This window comes from Microtus ochrogaster, unplaced genomic scaffold, assembly GCF_000317375.1.
Source record: "Microtus ochrogaster isolate Prairie Vole_2 unplaced genomic scaffold, MicOch1.0 UNK7, whole genome shotgun sequence".
Lineage (NCBI taxonomy): Eukaryota > Metazoa > Chordata > Mammalia > Rodentia > Cricetidae > Microtus > Microtus ochrogaster.
In genome coordinates this window covers 6,779,190-6,800,575 of record NW_004949105.1, presented here as the reverse complement: position 1 = coordinate 6,800,575, position 21,386 = coordinate 6,779,190, and the positions used below count along the sequence as shown (strand labels likewise).

General features: G+C 51.4%; 1 protein-coding gene across 2 annotated transcripts in view; it reads right to left on the bottom strand.

Moving 5' to 3' along the window:
* The window catches only part of Col4a1 (collagen type IV alpha 1 chain), a 115,473-nt gene that overhangs the window by 4,829 nt on the left and 89,258 nt on the right, over nucleotides 1-21,386 (bottom strand). Inside the window, exons 27-51 of one of the 2 annotated variants that reach the window (XM_026788780.1) lie at nucleotides 21,103-21,195; nucleotides 20,916-21,020; nucleotides 20,229-20,326; nucleotides 19,193-19,343; nucleotides 18,904-19,017; nucleotides 18,160-18,327; nucleotides 17,941-18,030; nucleotides 16,992-17,144; nucleotides 16,762-16,860; nucleotides 16,576-16,665; nucleotides 15,797-15,936; nucleotides 15,305-15,431; nucleotides 15,135-15,215; nucleotides 14,571-14,669; nucleotides 12,546-12,596; nucleotides 11,099-11,284; nucleotides 10,207-10,340; nucleotides 8,221-8,293; nucleotides 7,298-7,369; nucleotides 6,608-6,736; nucleotides 5,526-5,624; nucleotides 4,240-4,452; nucleotides 3,216-3,393; nucleotides 1,501-1,524; nucleotides 67-181 (exon numbers count right to left, since the gene is read on the bottom strand). In XM_026788780.1, the coding sequence (XP_026644581.1) occupies nucleotides 67-181; nucleotides 1,501-1,524; nucleotides 3,216-3,393; nucleotides 4,240-4,452; nucleotides 5,526-5,624; nucleotides 6,608-6,736; nucleotides 7,298-7,369; nucleotides 8,221-8,293; nucleotides 10,207-10,340; nucleotides 11,099-11,284; nucleotides 12,546-12,596; nucleotides 14,571-14,669; nucleotides 15,135-15,215; nucleotides 15,305-15,431; nucleotides 15,797-15,936; nucleotides 16,576-16,665; nucleotides 16,762-16,860; nucleotides 16,992-17,144; nucleotides 17,941-18,030; nucleotides 18,160-18,327; nucleotides 18,904-19,017; nucleotides 19,193-19,343; nucleotides 20,229-20,326; nucleotides 20,916-21,020; nucleotides 21,103-21,195 (2,882 nt within the window). The remainder of the gene's footprint in view (nucleotides 1-66; nucleotides 182-1,500; nucleotides 1,525-3,215; nucleotides 3,394-4,239; nucleotides 4,453-5,525; nucleotides 5,625-6,607; nucleotides 6,737-7,297; nucleotides 7,370-8,220; nucleotides 8,294-10,206; nucleotides 10,341-11,098; nucleotides 11,285-12,545; nucleotides 12,597-14,570; nucleotides 14,670-15,134; nucleotides 15,216-15,304; nucleotides 15,432-15,796; nucleotides 15,937-16,575; nucleotides 16,666-16,761; nucleotides 16,861-16,991; nucleotides 17,145-17,940; nucleotides 18,031-18,159; nucleotides 18,328-18,903; nucleotides 19,018-19,192; nucleotides 19,344-20,228; nucleotides 20,327-20,915; nucleotides 21,021-21,102; nucleotides 21,196-21,386) is intronic. The other variant, XM_026788781.1, reaches the window with a different exon arrangement.

Below are 21,386 nucleotides of genomic sequence, written 5' to 3'. Positions count from 1 at the left end.
GCCACAGGAGAAAGAAAAGGCATTAATGGGAGCCCTTCCGAGGAAATGAAGCCTCCGGACACTCACCATGACGAAGGAATAGCCGATCCACAGTGAGGACCAACCGTTGGGGCACTGCGGGATCTGGATGGTTTGACTGTGCACCGCCATCACCATGGCGGGTGCTTCGCACACTGCACACCTGGAAGGGAGCAAGCAGCATTCAGCATGGACGGGACCTGGGGATGCCCACCCCTCACCCCCTCCACCCCCTGGCTCAACTCTAAGTGAAAAATGTGGCCAAAGATGAGACTCCAGTTTGGGGCCTCCTTGTTGGTTGTAGAAGCCGTCTCTGTTCTAAAACATTCAATTCAAAAACAGTTACTTTTTAACCACCTACTCTATGAGAGGAAAAGATGGGAAGGCCAGGTCCTAAAAGTAGGCAGAGGCCCCTCCTCAAGACGAGGATCCTCCTGTGCCAGGCTGTACCCCGGTGCAAAATGAAACCGGTCAGGGCACCCAGTGTTCTAAAGCTTGCCCAAATAAGGGAGCACCGGATGGTGGGGGAGTGCAGCGTTTAAATCACCGACAGCAGCAGCGAAATAATGGCATTCCATCACAGAATGAAGAGAGTGTTAGCCACGCTGCTAAATGAGTACAAACGCGTGAATAATTACAGCAAGCTCTGCATACAGATGGACCGGGAGTGGGCGGGTGGCTGGATTAGTCATCCGGTTTTATGGGTACACTTTCTATGCTTTCTACTTTATTCACACAAATGCAGATAAATTAAGAGGTTCCATTAAACACCAGCCACTGAAACTGAAATCACCTAGGCCATCTGCTGCCATCTGCCTATCAGGCATGGGAAATAGGGCAGCTTGTAGCAGCGCCCTCCTCCCTAGGCTGTCAGTGGCCTTGTCCCCCCTGCGTTTATGAAGAAACTCGGCCACGGTGAGTGTCACAGCCCAGGCCACCTGCGGTTTCCCTCGCTAACCATTGGTCCTTCCACTCCAGTGATCAGACTGTGGCTCTAAGCCAGCCCTGTCTGAAGAAAGTCAGAGAAACTACTGAGAAACTGTGGTCAATAGGATAAGGACAGCAGCCGTCACCTTTTTGGCTCAAAACTCAAAAGCAAAGATTTGTATTGGTGTTTCTAAAATTGCTGGGGTTGGGGACCTTCCCGTGGGAAAGAGGGAACCTGGAAGTTCTGAGACATGGCTGGAAACCATCAAAGTAATTCCCGGCCCTGAAGAAGAGGGCCATGTCATTACAGTAAGGGATCAGACCTGGCCGGGAGGAGACCTGGAGGGCTCCTCAAGCTGCAGGGACATAAAGAGCCCTGGTGTGTCAAGTTCTGGGGCACTGAAACAAGTCAGCATTCCAGGTGTGCTCACAGAACCAGATGTGAAGACACACGTCCACAGATAACACACTTCCCCAGAGCCTACATTGGCAACCAAATCAAGACCAGCATGGATGCCATTCCAAAAGTAATTAAGAAACATAAATGATAATCACTTTCTACCTGTATTCCAAGGAATGCTAAAAAGAAAACCACAAAAAAAGTTAATTTTCGTTCTTGGGCCTTTAGCACAGCCTGGGTAGGAGTCTGCACACAGATCACGTGTGTATGGAGCGTCGTGTTCTCGATGTACTCTTGGAGTGTAACAAATGACATTTTCCAGCCTAAGCAATAAAATCAATTTTCTGATAGTTCCAAAAGATAAAAATAAAAAAGGCTGTGTTGAGGGACTTCAGTGCACAACCATAGAGCATCTGTGGCTCCTAGAGCTTCCAGTCAAGCTAATCTGCCAGGCTGGCTCTGTGTCTTCAGAGGGATGTGGAGATCCAGGCACAGTGGGATGGACCCATCATCCAGCACTTAAGAGGCTGAGGCAGGAAGATCTCAAGTTCAAGGCCAGCCTGGGCTGCATCCTGAGACCTGCCTCCAAAGGGAATCTGGAAACGCCTGGAGATCTCTCTCATAAACCTAAGGAAAACTCCTGACTTCTCATTCTTTCTGTCGCCCATAAAGTAGACCCTTAGGCAAACGGGTTTGTCCACTTCCGTGTTTCTGTCAGTTCTCTGTGCTGCTGAGCACTCGACTTTCAATTTGATGAAAGTGGCAAAAATAGAGAAGCTCATACTTCTCGCTCATATATCTTCCTGTCTTACTTCCCACCAGGCGAGCTCTTGAACTAAAAACACTCCAGATGTCAGCGGGGACAAGCTTAGTTTAGCAATCACTCAGCTAGAGACATATGCATTCTCAATGGGTGTGACACTACCTCAAGGGGGCAAAATTCGGCAGAATAAGAGGGAGCATGAAACGGCTATTTATTATTGCATAATTAATTCCGTGAGGTGACATAAATCTGTATAGTTTTTATGAACAAATACTACATAAGCAGATGGGGGTATATATTATATATTCAGTACTACAGCTCCTTAGGTTTTCCTTCACAACCACAAAAAAAAAACACACAGCAGAAAATGACAAGCATTGGTGAGGGTGTGGGGGGAGGGGCAAGAACCCCTGTGCATGGTTGGTGGGGAATGTCAGAATGCCAAGGGCATAGCTGCTGTGGAGAAACAGTAAGGAAGTTTCTTAAACACTTAAAAATAGAATCGACGTCGTCTGACTCAGAAATTCTGGTTCTGGATGCAGCAAAAGGACTAAAGGCAAGCAGTTAGGTGTAAACACCCACACTTGAGCGCCCTTAGTCAGACAGTCAACCCAGATAACCGCTGACGGGCAAGAGGTGGACGTGCAGATAAATGAAAGGCAATCAGTGGGCACCCATCCACCCTGTCACGGTTCCTCTTTTAAAAAGAAGGGCATTTGGGGGTTGGAGAAATGGTTTACTGTGGCTGAGAACACACCAAGGACCCAGGAGAGGTTCCCAGCACCCACATCAGGTGAATCACAACCACCTGCAACTCCAGCTCCAGGGGGAATCTGATGCCTCTGGCTAAAAGGACATCTGCACTCATGTACATATATACCCACACAGACCCACACAGACCCCCACACACAGACATAGACACAGACACACACACACACACAAACACACACAAATATCTTGTTTAAAAAGAAAAAGAGCATGGTGCTGCGGGCCTTTAATTCCAGCACTGGGAAAGCAGAAGCAGGGGGATCTCTGTAAGTTCAAGGCCAAGGATGGACAGCTGCTTCTTATTTGATTTTGCGTGTGCCTTTGTAAACATGAGCTCACCTGCTAATGAAGGGCCGGATGTTGTCCCCGGAGATGGGCGCCATGGACATGGGCATGGGCTCTGGCGTGGACAGCCAATAGGAGTAGTCGTTTCTGGAGGCGAAGTTGCAGACGTTGTTGATGTTGCAGAAGAGGAAGGGCATTGTGCTGAACTTGCGCAGACAGCTGCCCGCCGTGCCTGCACCGGGGAGAACACAGAGGGAAGTCAGAGCTTGGGGTCTGATCTTCCCATTCCACCGACAGCACCATGGGGTAGAATTGACACTTGACACTCTCATCAGAAGGAGGAAAGCAGACAGAGTGAGCGAGGATGATGGTGAACGAACGGCAGATGAGATTTCAGTGGATCGGGTCAAAAGGGACCAATGACGAACAATGCAGACGTGTTTAGAGAAAAGAAACACGCTCAGTTTGCCAACAAAGGAAAAAGTCTGCTCCGGGAGGAACGTTGAGTGGCTATGGGATGGCCTGTCCCTGTGGGTCTCACAGCCACTGCGGTCCTAACTTGATTCAGTTACATCATTAGGGCGTAACACAACACTAGGGCATAACTCGGTGGAGGGTCCCTGGAGCAGATGAAGAAATGGGCAGGTACATGGCTTCCTGATGAGCCAAAAACACTAGGGGCAGGGGATTGAGAGGCAGAAGATGCATAGAGCCTCCATCAGAATAGCACGGTGCATGTCTAGAAGAGTAGCCAGTGCACAGCAGCCCTGTTTTAAGAATGTAGCAAACTTCTAAGTAAGCCACGACAGGAACCTTGATGGTCCTTAGTAACTAAAAGTGAGAGCTGAAAATTTACCCACTTAAACATTTCCAAGGACTCAGCCTCATATTCCAGGGCTTCCCAAAAGACATACAAAAGCGGCTGAACTCAGGGATCACTGTGTGCGGGTGAAGGGAGAAGGGCCAGCCCTCCTCAGGAGCCCATCGCACTGTGGCGGAGGCCAGGACACCCCTGCATCTACCTGGGAACCCACCACATACCACACGGGGATCACACGGAGAAAGAACTGCATCTTACCCAAGTCCTGCCCGTGGGCCCGTTCGTTGCCCTGCACGTAGAGTAGAGAGTACCCATGGTAGAGAATTTTGGTCCCTGGAGGACACAGTGGATCATCTGTTGTCTGACTATGCCTGGTCACAAGGAAGCCGTGGTCCACAGATGGGGTACCTGGAGGACCCATGGATCCTGGCAGCCCATCGGGGCCCGGTGGACCAGGAAACCCTCTCGGACCTGTAGAAGACAAATCAATGGCTTAGTTACATTCAGTCTCCTCCAAAGCCCCCAGAACCCGTCTCCAAAAAACTGCCACTGTACACATCAGGGATGTCTGACCTGACACAGACGCTCAGGGAAGAGTGAACCTAAATACACACAGGCCTCCTCCCGGGAGCTTTCCTTCCTCCTCCACATTCCACGGCGGCATGGCTTTCTGAGCCCAGCGTGTGGCACAAGAGACATACCCTTCACCAGGTTTATGAAGTACCCTACCCTCTAACCCCCATTCATAAGGAACCCTGGGCTCCTCAAAGTAGGGGTCACTACAGAACCATCCACACAGCTCTGCCCTCATCTGGAAGCCCGAGGATGAAATGGCCTCCGGGAAGTTCTCAGGCACTGGGTCCTGCATTCTCTGGGACAGCCAAACCGCATGCCACCCCAGGTCTGCAGGGCTGTGCTCTTGGCTCGGAGACACCTTGGTCCCAGTGCCACACCATTGTGGGGTAGTCATCTAATCCCTGCTTCCCACGAAGGCCTATGAAGTTTGCCCTGTGCCAGTGGCCTTCAGAAAAACTCTGACATTATTATTATTTTTTAATTATTTATTAAAGATTTCTGCCTCCTCCCCGCCACCGCCTCCCATTTCCCTCCCCCTCCCCTGGTCAAGTCCAAGAACAATGGTAATAGGTTTTTGATCCTACTGCACATACTGGCTTTGTGGGAACCTAGGCAGTTTGGATGCTCACCTTACTAGACCTGGATGGAGGTGGGTGGTCCTTGGACTTCCCACAGGGCAGGGAACCCTGACATTATTATTTTTCACTTCTACTTTCTGCTAGCTGTGTCTAAACAGAATTTTTCTAGCTGTAAAGTACCACGCTGTTAGCAAGCCACAGGGATCACCCCCCAACCGGCTTTGGCTGCTTTGGAGAGCACACTGTACCTCAACTGCTCCCTGTCACTATGCTCCCCCATGAGCCTATTTCCTCTAAGACGTGAGCTTCCTTGTAGCCTGTCAGTACTATTTTAATTTTCTTCTGAGGGTTCTAGGGCCTGGGTCTATTGTTTCTGCTGTAAAGACCTACCGGGTGGTCCAAAGGGGCCAGTCTCTCCTTTCTGGCCAGGGGCACCATCAAACCCAGGAACACCTGGGGGTCCAGGCAAGCCCACCGAGCCTGTCACACCTGTAGGAGGAAGAGGAGAAGAATTTCGTAATCTTGTCTGGGGGACAGCAAGCTGTTACTCTTCCCTTCTGAAAAGTTATTTTTCATCTTTGGGAAGCAAGGACAGGGCCTGGACCTCTGGTGAGAAGGTGTGTCTGAGTGGCCAATGGGTCCTGGCAGAGCCCCAGTGGACCCAGCTGCTTCCTGCAGACCCGAGGGCGCCCCCTGCTGGAGTCTCTACTGGCAGACTGCACGTGGGAGATATAGCCCAAACCTGTCTCTCAAACTGTCTCCTGAGCTCTGCCAGGCTTCCTGTGGCTGTTATGTGGCAGCCAGACCTGGAAAGGGCCAGCAAGGGGGACAGAGAGAGGGGCCAGCCTAACCTCCCTTCTTACCATGCTCTAGAGCAGTGGTTCCCAACCTGTGGGTCGCCACCCCCCACAGGGTCGCATATCAGATTTTTGCATTACAATTCACAGCAGTAACAAAACAGTTATGAAGTAGCAACTAAGTAATTTTGTGGTCTGGGGTCACCACAGCACAAGGAACTCTATTAAAGGGTCGCAGTGTTAGGAAGGCTGAGAACCTCTGCTCTGGAGTCAGTGTTCAGGCCACAGAAGGCTGATGTAACGGTTTTCTGTTTTCACGTGTGCAGTTAACTCATAAAGCTTGAAGTTTAACTTTTCCTGGATGTTGCCTTCAACCCTTCTGCTTTCTGCCTGCCCTTTACCCACCAACTCCCTGAAACAGGAACGGCCAATAAGAGCAAACCCCTGGGGGACAGTGGACTGGAAACCACGGGGAAGGAACCACGAGGTCTCCACCCACAGACATTCCCCAGTTGCTCTGAGAGCAGCAATCCCAGTAGCCCACAGGAGCCTGCTGCTCCACCCTGCCTGCCGCCCTGCCAGGCGAGGTTCTGGATGTTTCTAACTCAGCCTAGATATAAGTCATAAGCCTCTGGTTTTCACAAACCCAGGTGCCTACACAGCCCGAGGTCTCACCTTGCTGTCCTTTTGGACCTGGTGGTCCCTGGAGTCCTTTTAGACCAGGGGGACCCTCTGGACCAGGGAGCCCTGGCTCTCCTTTGATGGCAGTATATGGACCTGGAGGGCCTGGGGGGCCTTGGAGACCTGTGAGAATGACAGGTGGAGGATCAGTTTCACTGCCATCAGGGTGATCAAAAGCGGCTCTGGCAGCCACTGTACCATCACCAACACACATTTAATATGGGTTACATCTCTTTTGTTTAAGCCGAAAACCCTGAGCTATCAACCCCAGCCTCTACTCCATGCTGGAGACCAACAGCTGCTGCCCTGCCCTTTCCTGACACCATGGGCATAGCACAAGCCACCCAGAGTCAGCAAGGTGAGCAGCAGAAGGGGGATTTTGTTCTCTCCTGACTTTAGTGGCTGGTGTCAGCCTGATGTCAAAGCCGACTCTACACGCGGAGTCCCCAGCACGCGGTGGTTCGGCTGCCCGCCCCCTCCCCTGGACTCTAGAGTCACACTGAACAATTCCACTACCAAGACAGGCTGATGTTAAAAACCCCAACAGACATGCGCAAGATCTTCTCATCACCACCTTCCTCTCATTTGACATCTGAAAAGTCAACCCCTGCAATCCTGTGTGTTAGGTCGCTTCTGCTCTCCCCAGATCACTGATAAAGCTTGGTGCATTAAAAATTGACCTACCTTTAGGGCCGGGTATGCCTTGATCGCCCTGGTCTCCTTTCACTCCCTGGAGGCCAGGAAGACCTTTCTGACCTGGGTGGGAAGAGGACATCATCTTTGCATGGAGCTTTAAACCATATGCATGAATATGGGGATGCATAAGCGGGTGTGTGTACATACGCAGACACACACACACACAAATATACACACCCTTGCATCCCCACCTGTGCATGCGGACACACATATACACATACATCCATCATATGCTCATACACACACAGTGAAGTCATCCCCATTTATCGTCAAGGAAGAAAACACGCTATTCTTTCAACTGTAGAATCTCAGGAAACTTCTCCTGCTAGAACCAGAAGCTAGCATATTATAAGCAGCCACCATAAGACAGCGACAATCAGGGCAGGGGTATACAATGGCATCTGTGGTCACAATCTGTCTGACAGACCACAGACACCTGTAGAGTGAGTGCTCCTTTTATTCACCCCTCAGGCGAGTCTGACTCCATAGCAACCACGATGTGTGGAGGCTGCGAGCGCCCAGGATATGTTTGCCGACCACACTGATAAACTAACGAATAGCGCAAAGTCATGATTTTTTGTTGGGGATATGTGACCCACTGGTTCGTACAGCCGGCCATCCACGCAACACAGAAAGGCCAATGTTAGCTGTCAGCAGTTGTGCAGAGCTGGAATCCCAGCACCCGGGGGCTGAAGCATGGGGTTTGTCAGACCCTTAAGGCCAGTCAGAAACAGGCAGTAAGACCTGGCCTCAAAAACAGGGAAATCTACTGCCCTTTTGACTTGAAGATAGCATTATCTCTTACTGTGGCCTTGTTGGCACCTGAGTATTGGAGCGTGTGTGCTCAGGAAGTCTTTGGAACAGCAGGCCCTAGGCAGCAAGGCTGCTGGGCTTGGACTTCAGCATCTTACCTTGGAATCCTGGAACTCCTGGTGGTCCCATATCTCCCTTTGAGCCTGTGATCCCTGGAGAACCGCCAATGCCCTACAGATCACAAAGGAAATATGAACTGGATGAAGATGCTCAGGGCTCAGGACACCTATGTTCCCTGAGGAACAGGACCCTGCCAGGTGGGAAGCCCTTCCATACTCTGCACAGGGGTCTGTGAACTGATGGGGCCTAGCAATTCCTTAAATGATGCAACGTGAGAGGATATTGCAATAGTTCATATACATGGTAAGTTCATTTGGGTTTGCAGCCGCTGTCTCCACCCACCAGCCTGAGGCCATGAATACAGCCAGAATACCATGGACAGTTGCCATGGAGACAAATCCAGTGCTATCAGGTCCACAGCACCCTTCTGGAAACTTCCCCTGGTCAGTAGTGATGGTTCTTTGGAATCAGCTTCTTGTCTCATGTGAATTATAATTTTAGTTATGAAAAAAATTTAAAAATACTAAAGGACAAATTTCCTTTGTAATATAATTATACTTAAGTATATGTAATATGATATCATATGCTCAAGAATATTAGCCCATCTCTTTGATATTTCAATGGACTTGTTTCTTTCTCTAGACATGTGGCCTAGCATGCACAGCCATATCCAAAAAATATTTCTTTATATTTATGGTTGTGAGCCTAGCCTTTAACGGCTGAGCCATCTCTTATAGAGATTTGCTTACCCTAATTTGAAAAGTACCGTAATCAGCATGTGTAAAACATACATACATGAATATACACACTTATTTATACAACATGTATACAGAGAGACCGTGACTGTCACCAGGAGCAGGGAAGGTGACTGATCAATGAAATCAAGGCTGCGTGAATAACTGGAAAACTGCCTGCACTTGTATCACCGAGAAATTGCAATATAATAAGGAGATGAAAACAGACTCATGAATACCACCCCCCCCCCATGTACCGTGGGGATGTACAGGGGCATGGAGGGCAGGGAGCAGGTAGGAACGACCACCGCTACTCCGTGGAGCCAGTTTGCATAATTATTCCCAGTACTCACAACTTTAAGACTCAGAAGTTAAAAGCAGCAGTGGACTATGGGCTACCATGGGCTTGATCCCCAGATCTACCCAGAAGAATCACAGCATCCCGTGCTCTGACTCTAGTGTCTGCCCTTGAATCAGCACCCAGCGACTCCACTGCTACTGATGAGCGACAACCTGAGTGCTGCTCCACCTCAGCAAAGGTCTCCTGCAGCTCTGCCAGCTCCCTGACTCACAGTCTCTTTCAAAGTGCATTAGAGAGGAAGAAGGGGAGAGGGACAGGGACAGAGAGAAGCAGAAAGCAGAAGAAACGGAGGCAGAAACAGGGACAGAGGGTGAATCTCTGCTGACACATCTGTTTGACCAAGCGTAAGAGTGACACTCGGACATGGTGGTGGCTGAGCCAAGAATCCAAGCCGAACTTCAGCCATGTGGTGGGTAAGCCAAGAGTGTAACCAGAAACAGTTACTTTATCTAAGAGCAGGGTTCTGCTGGTACTACAGGAAACCAAAGCTAAATTAACACCCCCAGCACACACACACACACACACACACACACATACACACACACACACACACAGGCTCATGAGCTACGTGCCCTGCAGACTGGCCCATGGCATCATCTACAACACATCTGTCCCGCTGCCAACCCCAGAAGACAGCTGCAGCTGCCCAGAACTTTCTTTTCCCAGGCCACTGGCTCCTTGCACTGAATCTGTAAACAGGCTGCAAAGCTGGGCACTAAACTATACTCTGCTTTTCCTTCCTAATGGCTCCAAAAAAGTAGGATGTGAAAAACATGTTGTAATAGTTTCCCATGCTGGTGCCAAAGGAGGAAAGTGCTTTAGGGGCCGGGGAGAGTTACACATGTGTACACACACTTACACACAAAGGGCACTCTTTCTTGACCAGAAAAGCCTCCTTTTGAAAACCATGTCTACACTCAACCACTCACCGGCATGCCTTGGAATCCTGGGTCTCCCTTGGGGCCTGGAACCCCAGGAGCTCCTGGCCAACCTGGATTTCCCTTGTCACCTTTCGGCCCATTGAGTCCGGGGAACCCTGGAGGCCCCATAGGTCCCGGATGCCCTAATGTGGAGGACAAAAGGCGGAGTTAAGGAGGGTGGGCAGGACCCTGGACTGTGTCACTGACCTACGGTACAGTCAGTACTGCCAACAGTGGTCTGCAGCCTTAGCCCCATGGCCTTGGAGAGCAAGACAGGCCTCTAAGAAATCAAGGAAGAATGTGCATAGAAACAGCAGACTCCACATCCAAATGGTCTGTCTGTGGCAGTGATGGCCCCAGTCTGTCATCCCAGTTATTCCAGAGACTGAAGCAGAAGAAGACCAAGTTCAAGTGTACGGGGCTGCAGAGTAAGTTCAAGCCCAGCGTGGACAACCTAAAGAGACCCTGCCTCAAAACAATGATGATGATATAATAATAAAAGGTCCAGGGAACGTAGCTCAGCAGTAGCCTAGCATACACAAAGTCTCTGCTCCATCCCGGTGCTACTGAAATAACTAAATAATAAAGCCACACGCTTACGAAGCCTGGGGAATGGGCACTGCAGAGTGTTCACGTAAATGCCATTGTGTTAGCTTCTGAAATACCCGAAGCCACAATGTCTGAGGCCAGACACCACCACCACGGCAGGCAAGCTTGGGTGGAAAGCATCAGAGTGCAGCACTGACTAAAGCAAGTGCCCAAGTGTCGCCCGTGCTGCCGTTTCTTGGTCATTTCCTTTCCTGCAGCCCAGCTCTCTAACTAAACACCTTAACAGGAAGGAAAACACGAAGACAGGTGTGGAGCTGATAACCTGAGCACGGATCGGCTGAGAAGCCCTTACCTGGCAGGCCGGGTTGACCCTGAGGTCCTCGGTCTCCTTTGGGCCCCTCCACGGGATGACCAGGAGTGCCAGGTAAGCCAGGTTGTCCTTGAGGGCCCGGAGGACCCATGAATCCTTGCTCCCCTTTGGCTCCAGGAATTCCTGGACTCCCAGCTAAGCCAGGGAAGCCCACTTCACCCTTGGAACCTGCAGAGGGGAGGGGGGAGGGAGATAGTGGTGACCAGAGGAACACAGACCACAGAGCGATGCTACACACACTGACGGCCAGGGATGAAACACTTCCTGCCCTCTGGAAGCTCCTTCAGTGCTAGCTTTCTTCCGTTCCCTGGCTGAGAAAAAGAATCCAGCCGCCCTTTATTCTAAAAGAAGAGTCCTACGACAGAGGTAGCTTACGTGTGCTTTGGAGTCTTCAAGCAACTGCACTACCTAAGCCAAGGGCTTGCTCGTTCCGAGACACAGACAAAGCTAACTCAGTGGAACACTGCTCAGCAGTCAAGGGTGAATGACTGATTTAAATCACAGGATGTGCTGTGGGAAGAAGTCAGGCTATGAAACTGGACAGCACAGACTGTCCAGTTGTGTCTGCATGAGCCTGTAGGAGATACAGATCCTTTGCGGCTCCTAAATGGAGATGGAGGTTTGCTCGGGGGTCTCTTGGGGGTCGGGGTGCAGGATGGGAGATCAGAAGCAGTAGAGCAGCTGTGGGGTAACAGATGTGACACTGCCCAGAATGCAATGCTTCCGTGGGTGCATACATGAGTCAAAATTTAAAGAATGGCAGACTTTAAATATGTGTGGCCTATTAGACAGTAACACTACCCTTCCCCAAAAAAAGCTATTTTCAAAAATAAGAAAGTAAGGGCTGGATAGAAGGCTTAGCAGTTAAGAGCATTTACTGCCCTTGCAGAGAACCCAGGTTCAGTTCCCAGCACCCCCATGGCAGCTCATAACCCCCTCCCATGGTCGGTTACAACCTCACATACTCAGGCATGCACACTTAACTAATTAGCTAATTGCTTAAAAAAAAAAACAAGAAACTAAGAGTCTGCAAGGGATGGGAACCCATGTTTACATGTTACTCAAAACTTAAGCAATAATAAGAATATCAAAAGGTATTTGGCATGTACCACATATCATGTCAACCACGAATTAGATGCTGTAATCATAGGTCATCCATTAGCCATGCCTTGCTAAGAGGGACATGGAGTCCCACGGACAGCAGACTTTGTTCCTCTACTGTGGTGGCACCACAGACAAGAGGGTGTGAAGGATGCTAATAGGGACATGGAGTCCCACAGACAGCAGACTTTGTTCCCCTACTGTGGTGGCACCACAGACAAGAGGGTGTGAAGGATGCTAATAGGGACATGGAGTCCCACGGACAGCAGACTTTGTTCCTCTACTGTGGTGGCACCGGCAGAGAGGAAGGTGTGAAGCTGAAGGTTACCTTTGTCTCCTTTGTTCCCTGGGAATCCTGGGAATCCTCTTCCGGGAAGACCTACAGGAAGAAGAAAGAGAAGGACATGCCTTTTACTGAGCTGCAGAGACAGCAGGAGGCAATGGCCCTGCTACTGAAGCCACATGACACTTGCAGAGTACACAGAGGGAGTTCAGAGGGACACCCCTGCAGTCACCATGGCCCCTGCAGTGGGACTGGAGACTTAGCATGGACAGTCACTAGTGTTGAGCAGCAATGATCTGTACTAAAGGCAGCTTGTTTCTGTCAAGGCAGGTTGGAGGGCTCCCCTCGCCCTGGGGCACTAGGGCAGAAGGCAGACACAGCAAGGCCTGATAGATGCTACCAAGTCCTGTTGATTGCTGCTATAATTGAGAGTTTAAGTCTTTATCATAAACACCATTTTTATGCTGTCTGTGAGGACTCGGGGGAAACAGGAAGCCATCGTGCAGACCCTACCCTTATAAGGCCTGAGCACTCTGAGCAGGAATGGATCGGTCAAGCAGACCTATTTCTGAACCAGTGGACTGCCCTCACTGCAGCCCAGCTGCCTGGATCCATTGCTGTCTGAGACACTCCAGTGGATCCGGACGCCCTGAACAAGTCTCAGAACACAGCAAGTGTAGACCCCACGGAATTCTAAATAACCTTGGTGCCATCTTAACCCAGGCCACAGAAGAAGTACCTCCCAACTGGTGGGCCAGAAGAAGGGAAGGCCTGTGATTGGTGCAAACACCCTTGACACACACCCCCTCCCCTTTCAAGCAGGCGCTTGGCTCCCTTCTCTAGCCTGCTGCCCGCTGGTGTTCAACAAGAGGCGTCCTCTTTGTCTAGCTTGGTCTTGTTCATCTGTGCCAGGGAGCACTAGGACAGGCCACACTCCTTGCACAACTTTGATCTTTAGCATCCAGACTGAGCTGAGAACACAAGAGGAGACTGTGGCAGCAGAGACCAGAGAACGGCTGGAGAGCTTCCGAGAACAGCCAGGGCGGGAAAGGCAGCGCAGATGCAGCAGAGAAAATAACAGTTGGAAAAGGCTTCAGATGATAAACGGCAGGCCGTGGTTGTCAGAATTCCAGGAACCTGTCTTGCTTTAGGACCCAAGGGTCCCAACACTCTAGGCCTTTCGTTGTGTCACTAGCTACCGAGGGGCAGAGGGTCCCAACACCCTGAGGAGCTGAGGCACCAGCACACCGGCTGCTGCCTGTCACTGATGCATAAAGCCAAGGATTAGGTGGGGGCAGCAGCATGGGCAGACTCTTGAGTTTGACTTGGCCAGAATAAAAACCTCCAATCAGTCATGGGTAGCATGACTGCAGCAAAGACATACAGATGGGCTCTCATCAGACGACACCCCAACTCTCCAATGCTCTCAAAGGCGGAGGGAGACATGTAGAGCTGGGCAGAGACATGTAGAGCTGGGCAGTGGGGAGCAGAGCCAGCTGCACGCTAGCTACGGGCAGAGGGGAGATTCAGATGGAGGAGGAAGTAGAAAAGGCATATTATAAATCGTCTTTATAGAAAATGAGAAAAAGAACTGGAGAAAGGGCAGCAGTAACAGCAAGGAACCCAGCTGTTCCACTCCTGTCTGGCTTGACTGTTTCAAGCTGTCACTGTCATCACTAGAAATGGGTTTTCCTGCCTAGTTACAGCTCTTCTCCCAGTAAAAGGAGCAGATGCAGGAAGCGACAGTAACCCTGAGACCCCTAGACCCTGGGAGACTAGGACTCTTTCCCGAACTGGGGAAAACGTGGGAGAGAGGAATTTTCTTTTCCGTTTTATCATAGTGAACGCAAGCGAAACAGCAAGGTGGCGTTTCTCTCTGCAAGTGCTGCATCCGTGTCTCCTGGACCCACCCCGAAGAGAGAAAATGGGTATCCCGGGCCCGATCCAGTCCCATCCCTCATGTCCACATCTGTGTTTTAGGAGCTGAAGGGAAGACAGACGGCACAGGTGTCTCTGTGTTTGCTCAACAACGCATGCAGGCTCCAAGTGGGAAGCAGCAACAGGACCTACCTGGCTCGCCCTTCTCTCCCGCTGACCCGGGGATGCCATCGCTGCCAGGCTCTCCCTTCTGGCCAGCTGGACCTGTAGGACCAGGAGTCCCAGGGAGACCTTGGGGAGAAAAGACACAATCACTCATGGACCTTCTGTGCACCATAGCTCCTGGGACGTGACTGCTTTCAGACATCGTAAAGAACTGTTCCCTGCACGTGCATCCCTGAAACCAGTCCTGACACCCTCCCACAGGCCCTCTTGGCAGCTAGGAACAGCATAAACCACACCCAGTGCTCACAGAGGAAAAGGGGGGAAATGTCTGAGATGCCCATGTTGCTATAGAAACAGCTTGGAGATGCTGGCCCTAGCTCCTGACCTCTCCCAAACCACAACCACCCTACAGACTCAGTCTGTGGATCTGAAAGTGGATGGATAGGACCAGCTGACCCTAGACCAGAAACAGCATCCTAGGGCCTGGTTCACAATGAAGGATGATCCCATGAGGATCAGACTCTACCCCCGACCCCATCAAGCGCAGGTGCTCGTCATCTGCCCACCCAAGTGTCAGCAAAGGGTCCCTACCTGCTTCTCCTTTGACACCAGGAACGCCATCCAATCCTGGGAGGCCTTTGTCTCCCTTCTCTCCAGGCAGGCCTGGGCTTCCTAAAGAGAAAACCAAAGTGCAAAAGTTGTGTGTTCCTGCGCTTCCCTTGTTTGTGAGCCACTGTCCAGAGAACTCCCAGCTCCAGTACCTGGATGGCCGATGCTCCCTGGAGACCCCCTTGGGCCTGGGGACCCTGGCATCCCTGGGGTTCCGGCGCTGCCTTTCTCTCCCTTCTTGCCAGGGCTGCCGGGGAAACCCGCATGTCCCTGGTCTCCCTGTGAGGAAGAAGCAAGGATGTGAGCTCCAAGTCTTGAAGCACACGATAGGTAACGGATTTTGATGCAGTGAATGTCACATTGTAGAATTCCATCTGCTAGGCTTTCCAGAAAAGAGACGAAGCCCACGTCTCGTCTGAGAAGAGGCAGAGCTGACACTGTCTCCTTTCCCTTTGCCAAGTTCCTCAGCCCAGCCCTCTTCTTCCTCCCTGGGATATGAAGCCACCCTCCCCTCTTAAAGAGCTTCTAGATCTTCCCCTAGGGAGGAAAGGCTTTGAGTTAGCGGGAAGTGCTGAGACCATTTAGAGAAACATGTCAGGAACATTTCCACAGAGACGGGAGATGTTTGAATGAGGGAAAATTACCTTGTCGCCGGGCGGCCCAGGAATCCCAATGCCAGGTAGACCTGTCTGTCCTTTCTCTCCTTTGGCTCCTTTCTCTCCAGGTGAGCCAGGGACGCCCTGTTGGCCGGGGATGCCGGGTACACCTTTTTGTCCGGGTAAACCTAGTGATACAGACAAGCAAATTTGAATGTGATACCACTAACACTGAACGGTCACAGAACACAAATCACTGTGCTCGTGGGAGTGTCAACGGCACGGCTAGGGGTCCTCGGGCAAGCCACATCAGGACACTTTGGGAAGTGCTCCCTCCACCTTTCAAAGGCCATCGTTGTATAAAGAGATAGCAAAAACACAACTTTACCAACAACTGAAAAAGAACCTTTATGATACCAACAGCTCAGGGCTGAGAGGCAGTGGGGAGAGTTTCACATACCATGTGTGGGTTTATGACATGTAGACACAGGCATAACCAGCAACCTATGGTGTTAAGGCAAGTATGGGGCTCATAGACTTGGGAGGAGAGAGGAAGGCAGGTCCCAGTCTTGGCTGTCACTTTCCAGGCTTGCTGGGAAACACCTCCCCAGCTACTTGTCCATGGGGAGCTCATTTCTTACTCACTTGTAGCAATGCTCACAGTGTCGGCCAAAAACCACCCACCCTAGACAGGAGACTGTACGCTAGAGAGGTGGCTCCCAGGCCCTCCCTCTTCCCAGAGGGCAGTGCCAGTCTGCAGACAGCCCATCCGTCCCCATGTGCACATTGTATACGTCACGGAGCCTTGGACTCCGCATCCAGGTTACCTGGCATGCCCATTCCTCCAACGGATCCTTTGGGTCCAGGGAGGCCAGGGGCTCCTGGTGTTCCACTAAGACCTGGGTCGCCTTTAGGTCCTAGAATGAGAGTAAAATCCCACAGTTCAGCATCTGTGGAAAGCACAGGGAAGCGGGTTTCTTGACGATGGCTCTGGCCATACTGTCCACACCTACCTGGTTGTCCAGGATGCCCCGCCTGCCCATCTTTCCCAGGCACTCCTGGCGTTCCAGGATCTCCTCGGGAACCTTTATCACCAGTGGGTCCAATTTGTCCTGTATGTCACAGAAAAACATGAATTCCCACATCTGCTTCAGAGTGGGGTGACCTGGGGTTCATGCAGAAACCAGTTTCCCCGTGAGGCCCATCTGCCACCTCTGTCGCCGAGGCCTCTCTCCCCGCTCACCTTTCTCTCCTTGGTCTCCTTTCTGTCCCTTCATGCTGCCCATGTCCACGTGCTCCATAGATCCTGGCATGCCGGGAAGCCCAACATCCCCCTTATCACCTTTGAAGCCAGGGTCTCCCCTGGGTCCTGAAGAGCCTGGCAGGCCATGGTCCCCTGGAGAGGAAAGATAGCAAGTGCCCGGTGAGATCCAGGCCTAGCTCCTTCCAGCCAGAGCCTGCAAGGTTGGGAAAGAACTAGAAACTGAGTCTGACCCATAGGGGAGAATGCAACTCCAGGCAGAGAAGGTGGCAAAGCCACCTTCTGAAGTTCATTATCTGTTTGGATGAACCCCTTTCCCTCCTTCCGAAGTATCCTCTTTCCCGCTTCCTTATCACTCCCAGGGGCCCCCCATTATAGACAAATTATAGAGTAGAGAAAGCTTCCGCATCCTGACATCAACTTCCCCTTTTGTCATGTCTTACATTTACAGTCAGCTTCTGCTTCTCTTTAAAAAAATGAAATTTTTTTTGATCGATTTCAGAGAAGAAGAAATGAAAAGCTGGGCTTGCCCACAAAGTGGGCTCTAGTGACGTGGTTCTGGGGCACTCAAGACTTGCACCCTCATGGGGCTGGAAGAGTCCACAGTTCCTTGAGGAGAGAAGCTGTCATTCCCGTCTTCTTCATCTCAGCTAGGCAGGCACAGCCAGCACTGCACGCCCACGCTCCCTGCGTGAGTTAACTCTTCCAGCCCCTTGAGTGACCTCTGAGAGAGAGGCGTCTTCCAGCCCCTTGAGTGACCTCTGAGAGAGAGGCGTCTTCCAGCCCCTTGAGCGACCTTCTGCATTTCTTGCATCGACTTCTTAAAACTAAATGTGATCTATCATAGTACAGGAACTTCCCAGGATTCTCGAGAAATAAAGGCAGAAGGCGGTACGACACGGCCTGGTTTGCAAGCTGCTGGCCCTCCTACCTTTCTCTCCAGGCAACCCTGGGGTGCCAGCTGGTCCTGGTGAGCCTGGTTGTCCTGGGGTTCCCATGACGCCCATTTCACCTTTAGAACCTGTGGTCGAAAGGAAAGTTAAGAACATGTCACTACGTGGACCACAGACGGTAAAGGCCCAGGAGTCAGGAAAGGAGAAAGTAAGCTGCATTCCCTCTCGAGCAATCCAGGCCGAGTTCAGATGCTTACCTGGGAATCCTGGTAATCCAGGAGTCCCCTGCTGCCCAGGGAGGCCAGGGAGCCCTGACTGTCCCGTGAGGCCAGGAAGTCCTTGAGAGCCTTTATCTCCTTTGGGGCCGGGCATGTCCAGTCCTGGGAACCCAGGGAAACCCTTCTCTCCTTTGACTCCAGGTGGACCTGAGGTTGGATAAATTGAGCAACTTATTGAATGTTCCAGAACGGGCATTATCGTGGAGAGTACTTCCTGAGGACAGCATGCAAGCATGCCATCACTGGGAGCCTGAATGATGCCCAGTGCTCAGAGCCAAGACAATGGATGAGGCATCTCGTTAGAGAAAACCCTTCCCTTCCTGCCACTGTAGATCTTCGTTACCTCTGTAAAGCCCACCAGCCCAAGCCAACATAGGCTAGTTTTCACCATTTTTCCCTGCTTCCCCAGTACTAACGTAACTCTAGGATTACTGATATAAAAACGAAGGCAACTAGACAAAATTACCAGCAATTTGATAAGTCTCCTAACAAAGATAAAAGGAAGACTTTATGATAAATAAAATCTTAAATACTACTGAATATGTAACAGATTTCTTTGGCATATTAACCAGACTCAGGGAGAAGAATGCTTGAGTTAAGCAAATAACCAAAAACATTTTTACAAACTAGAATGCACCTCCCCCCCCTTTATTCTGGCCACTGTGCTAACCTCCCTTCTCACCCCACAGTTCACAGGCTCTGAGGAAGGGACAGTCACATCACCTGATGACCCTGGAGGTCCCTGTCCTCCGGGAGGGCCCATGGCTCCGGGTGGTCCTATTCCTGGAACCCCTGGTGGACCTGCAGGGCCTTGAACTCCAGGAGGTCCTGGGTCACCTGTGGGGAAGGAAGGGAACAAGTTGGAGGCTAGAATGGATTCCACTCCATATGCCACCCATCCATCCATCAACCACCACAGCCACACACCCACAGTGTCTCCCACCCACCCAGTCGATGTGGACGCTCTGGGGACCCAAGGGGAACAGGTACCCAACACAGGCTAAAGCATTACCTCTGATCCCCTGGAGTCCAGGGGGCCCGATGGATCCTTGCTCTCCAGGGACACCTGGTCCCCCAATGTTGCCTTTCTCTCCAGGTGTACCAGGAATGCCTGGGAGGCCTGGCTGCCCTTTGAGTCCTGGTAGCCCAATGCCAGGTTCTCCCTGGAAACCCAAGACACCAGAAGCAAATCGATCATCAAAGTTAGCATTTCTTTCCCGGCTGTCCTGGCTCAGCTGCCTAGACTGTAGAGTCTGCAGGAAGCAGGCTCTGGGTGACGGGAATACCATCACCTGCTAACACTTGCTCTCTCCCGAGAGAGTGAGGACAGGACCTGGCTGACTCCATCATGGGCAGTGGTTCACTAGAGCCCTGAGCCCTTTCTCTCACTTCCAACAGTTTCCCTGTTTCCTCCAACCACACCAGGAAAGCTATGACCAGTAGTCAGGCAAGGGCCTCCGTCCAGCCTAGGGTGATGCAGAAGAACATCAGAGGCCCGAGAAACTGTTAATTACAGTGCAGGGTTGGGCCAGCAGCATGTCTGCCCGGGGCACACAGGGCAAGGAGAGGATGTGTTTCCAGTAGTCACTACTGGAGGGAGCTCTGTTGGTGTCAAGCCTGGAACACCACTGCTAATGGCCCAGCAGAGTGGGCCACACAGCAACAGCAGCCTCGAATTCCCGGGATGTCCTATGTCTCTCTCTCTCTCTCTCTCTCTCTCTCTCTCTCTCTCTCTCTCTCTCTCTCTCTCTCTCTCTGTGTGTGTGTGTGTCTCCTCTCTCTCACACACACACACACACACACACACACACACACACACACACCCTGGTGACGGCTCTCATATGACACTCACAGCAAGAGACACATTTCACGCTGGGACCCAGCACACAGGCAAGAAATGGTCCCAAAGCTGAGACAATGTTTCCCTTCTGCCTCTTGTAGTCTGTGCCAATAAAAAAGAAAACCATCCCACAAGCTTAATAACCCACGTACCAGATGCCCGATGAACAAGCATGAGGACCAGGCAGCCCGGGAAAGTCGGTACCCACCTTTTGGCCTTGTGGTCCTGGGTTGCCAGGTAAGCCATTAAATCCGGGGCGACCTGGACTCCCAGGTTGCCCTATGTCTCCAGGCAAGCCGTCAACACCTGTTTGGAAGGGTGACGGAAACCGTTACAGGCGTGAGGGCTCTCCCAAAACTCTTGGCTTGTCTCGGTGACTGTCAAACTGCCTGAGTCAAGATTCACCTGGCAGACAAACCTCTTGGTATGTCTGTAAAGGGGTTTCTGGGCTGGGTTAGGTGAGGTGGGAAGATCCACCATGGATGCAGGTATGTCGCATGAGCTGGGGGTCGCTGACTGAACGAAAAGGAAAATATGAACTGAGAGTCAGCATAACTTCTCTCTGCTCCCTGACTACAATGCAATGAGTCAGGCCTTGCCCGCCATGATGCCCCTTCAGCCGCCAGACAAAGTAGACCCCTCCCTCCATAAGCTGCTGCTGTCAAGAATTCGGTCACAGTAGTGAGGAAAACTCTCTATGCAAGATGGTGCCATGTCCATCAGTCAGTTGCCTGAGGTGGTAAGAACATTGTCATCTGAGTGACCAGAAAATATGGAGGGACCCTGCCATTGCCTTCTCTTCCTCACAGATCCACAGACCAGTCACTGAATGACTGGTCCCCATTTGGTATTCTGAACAGAGTCACAGTCCATGCTAGGCCCATCAGAGGTTTACCTTTGGGGCCTGGAGGCCCAGGAAATCCAATCCCTGGCTGGCCCACAGCACCCTTCTCTCCCGGGATGCCTGGCCGTCCTGGGGTTCCTGGGAAGCCTCGGTCACCTGTGGCGAGGAAGGTGTGGTCAGCATGAGAAATGTTTCAGGGAGCCCAGGGGTACCCGGGCAAGCTAGACTTCAACAATACCTTGTGGCCCTGGGAACCCAGGGGTTCCTGGAAGGCCTGCAGCTCCAGGGGGGCCAGGGAGTGGGACAACCTTTCCCGCTTCACCCTTTGGACCTGCGGGAATAAAACAGTCATATATGTGAACTGTCATATATTTCAGCCTTTCTGAAGACAGCATGGGTGTGTCATGCAGCATACAGCAAAGGAGCTCCCTAGATGAGATCCTGCATCTTCTCAGACATACAGACTGTGGCCGCCACTCCCCAAAGAGTCCCTGCATCTTCTCAGACACACAGACTGTGGCC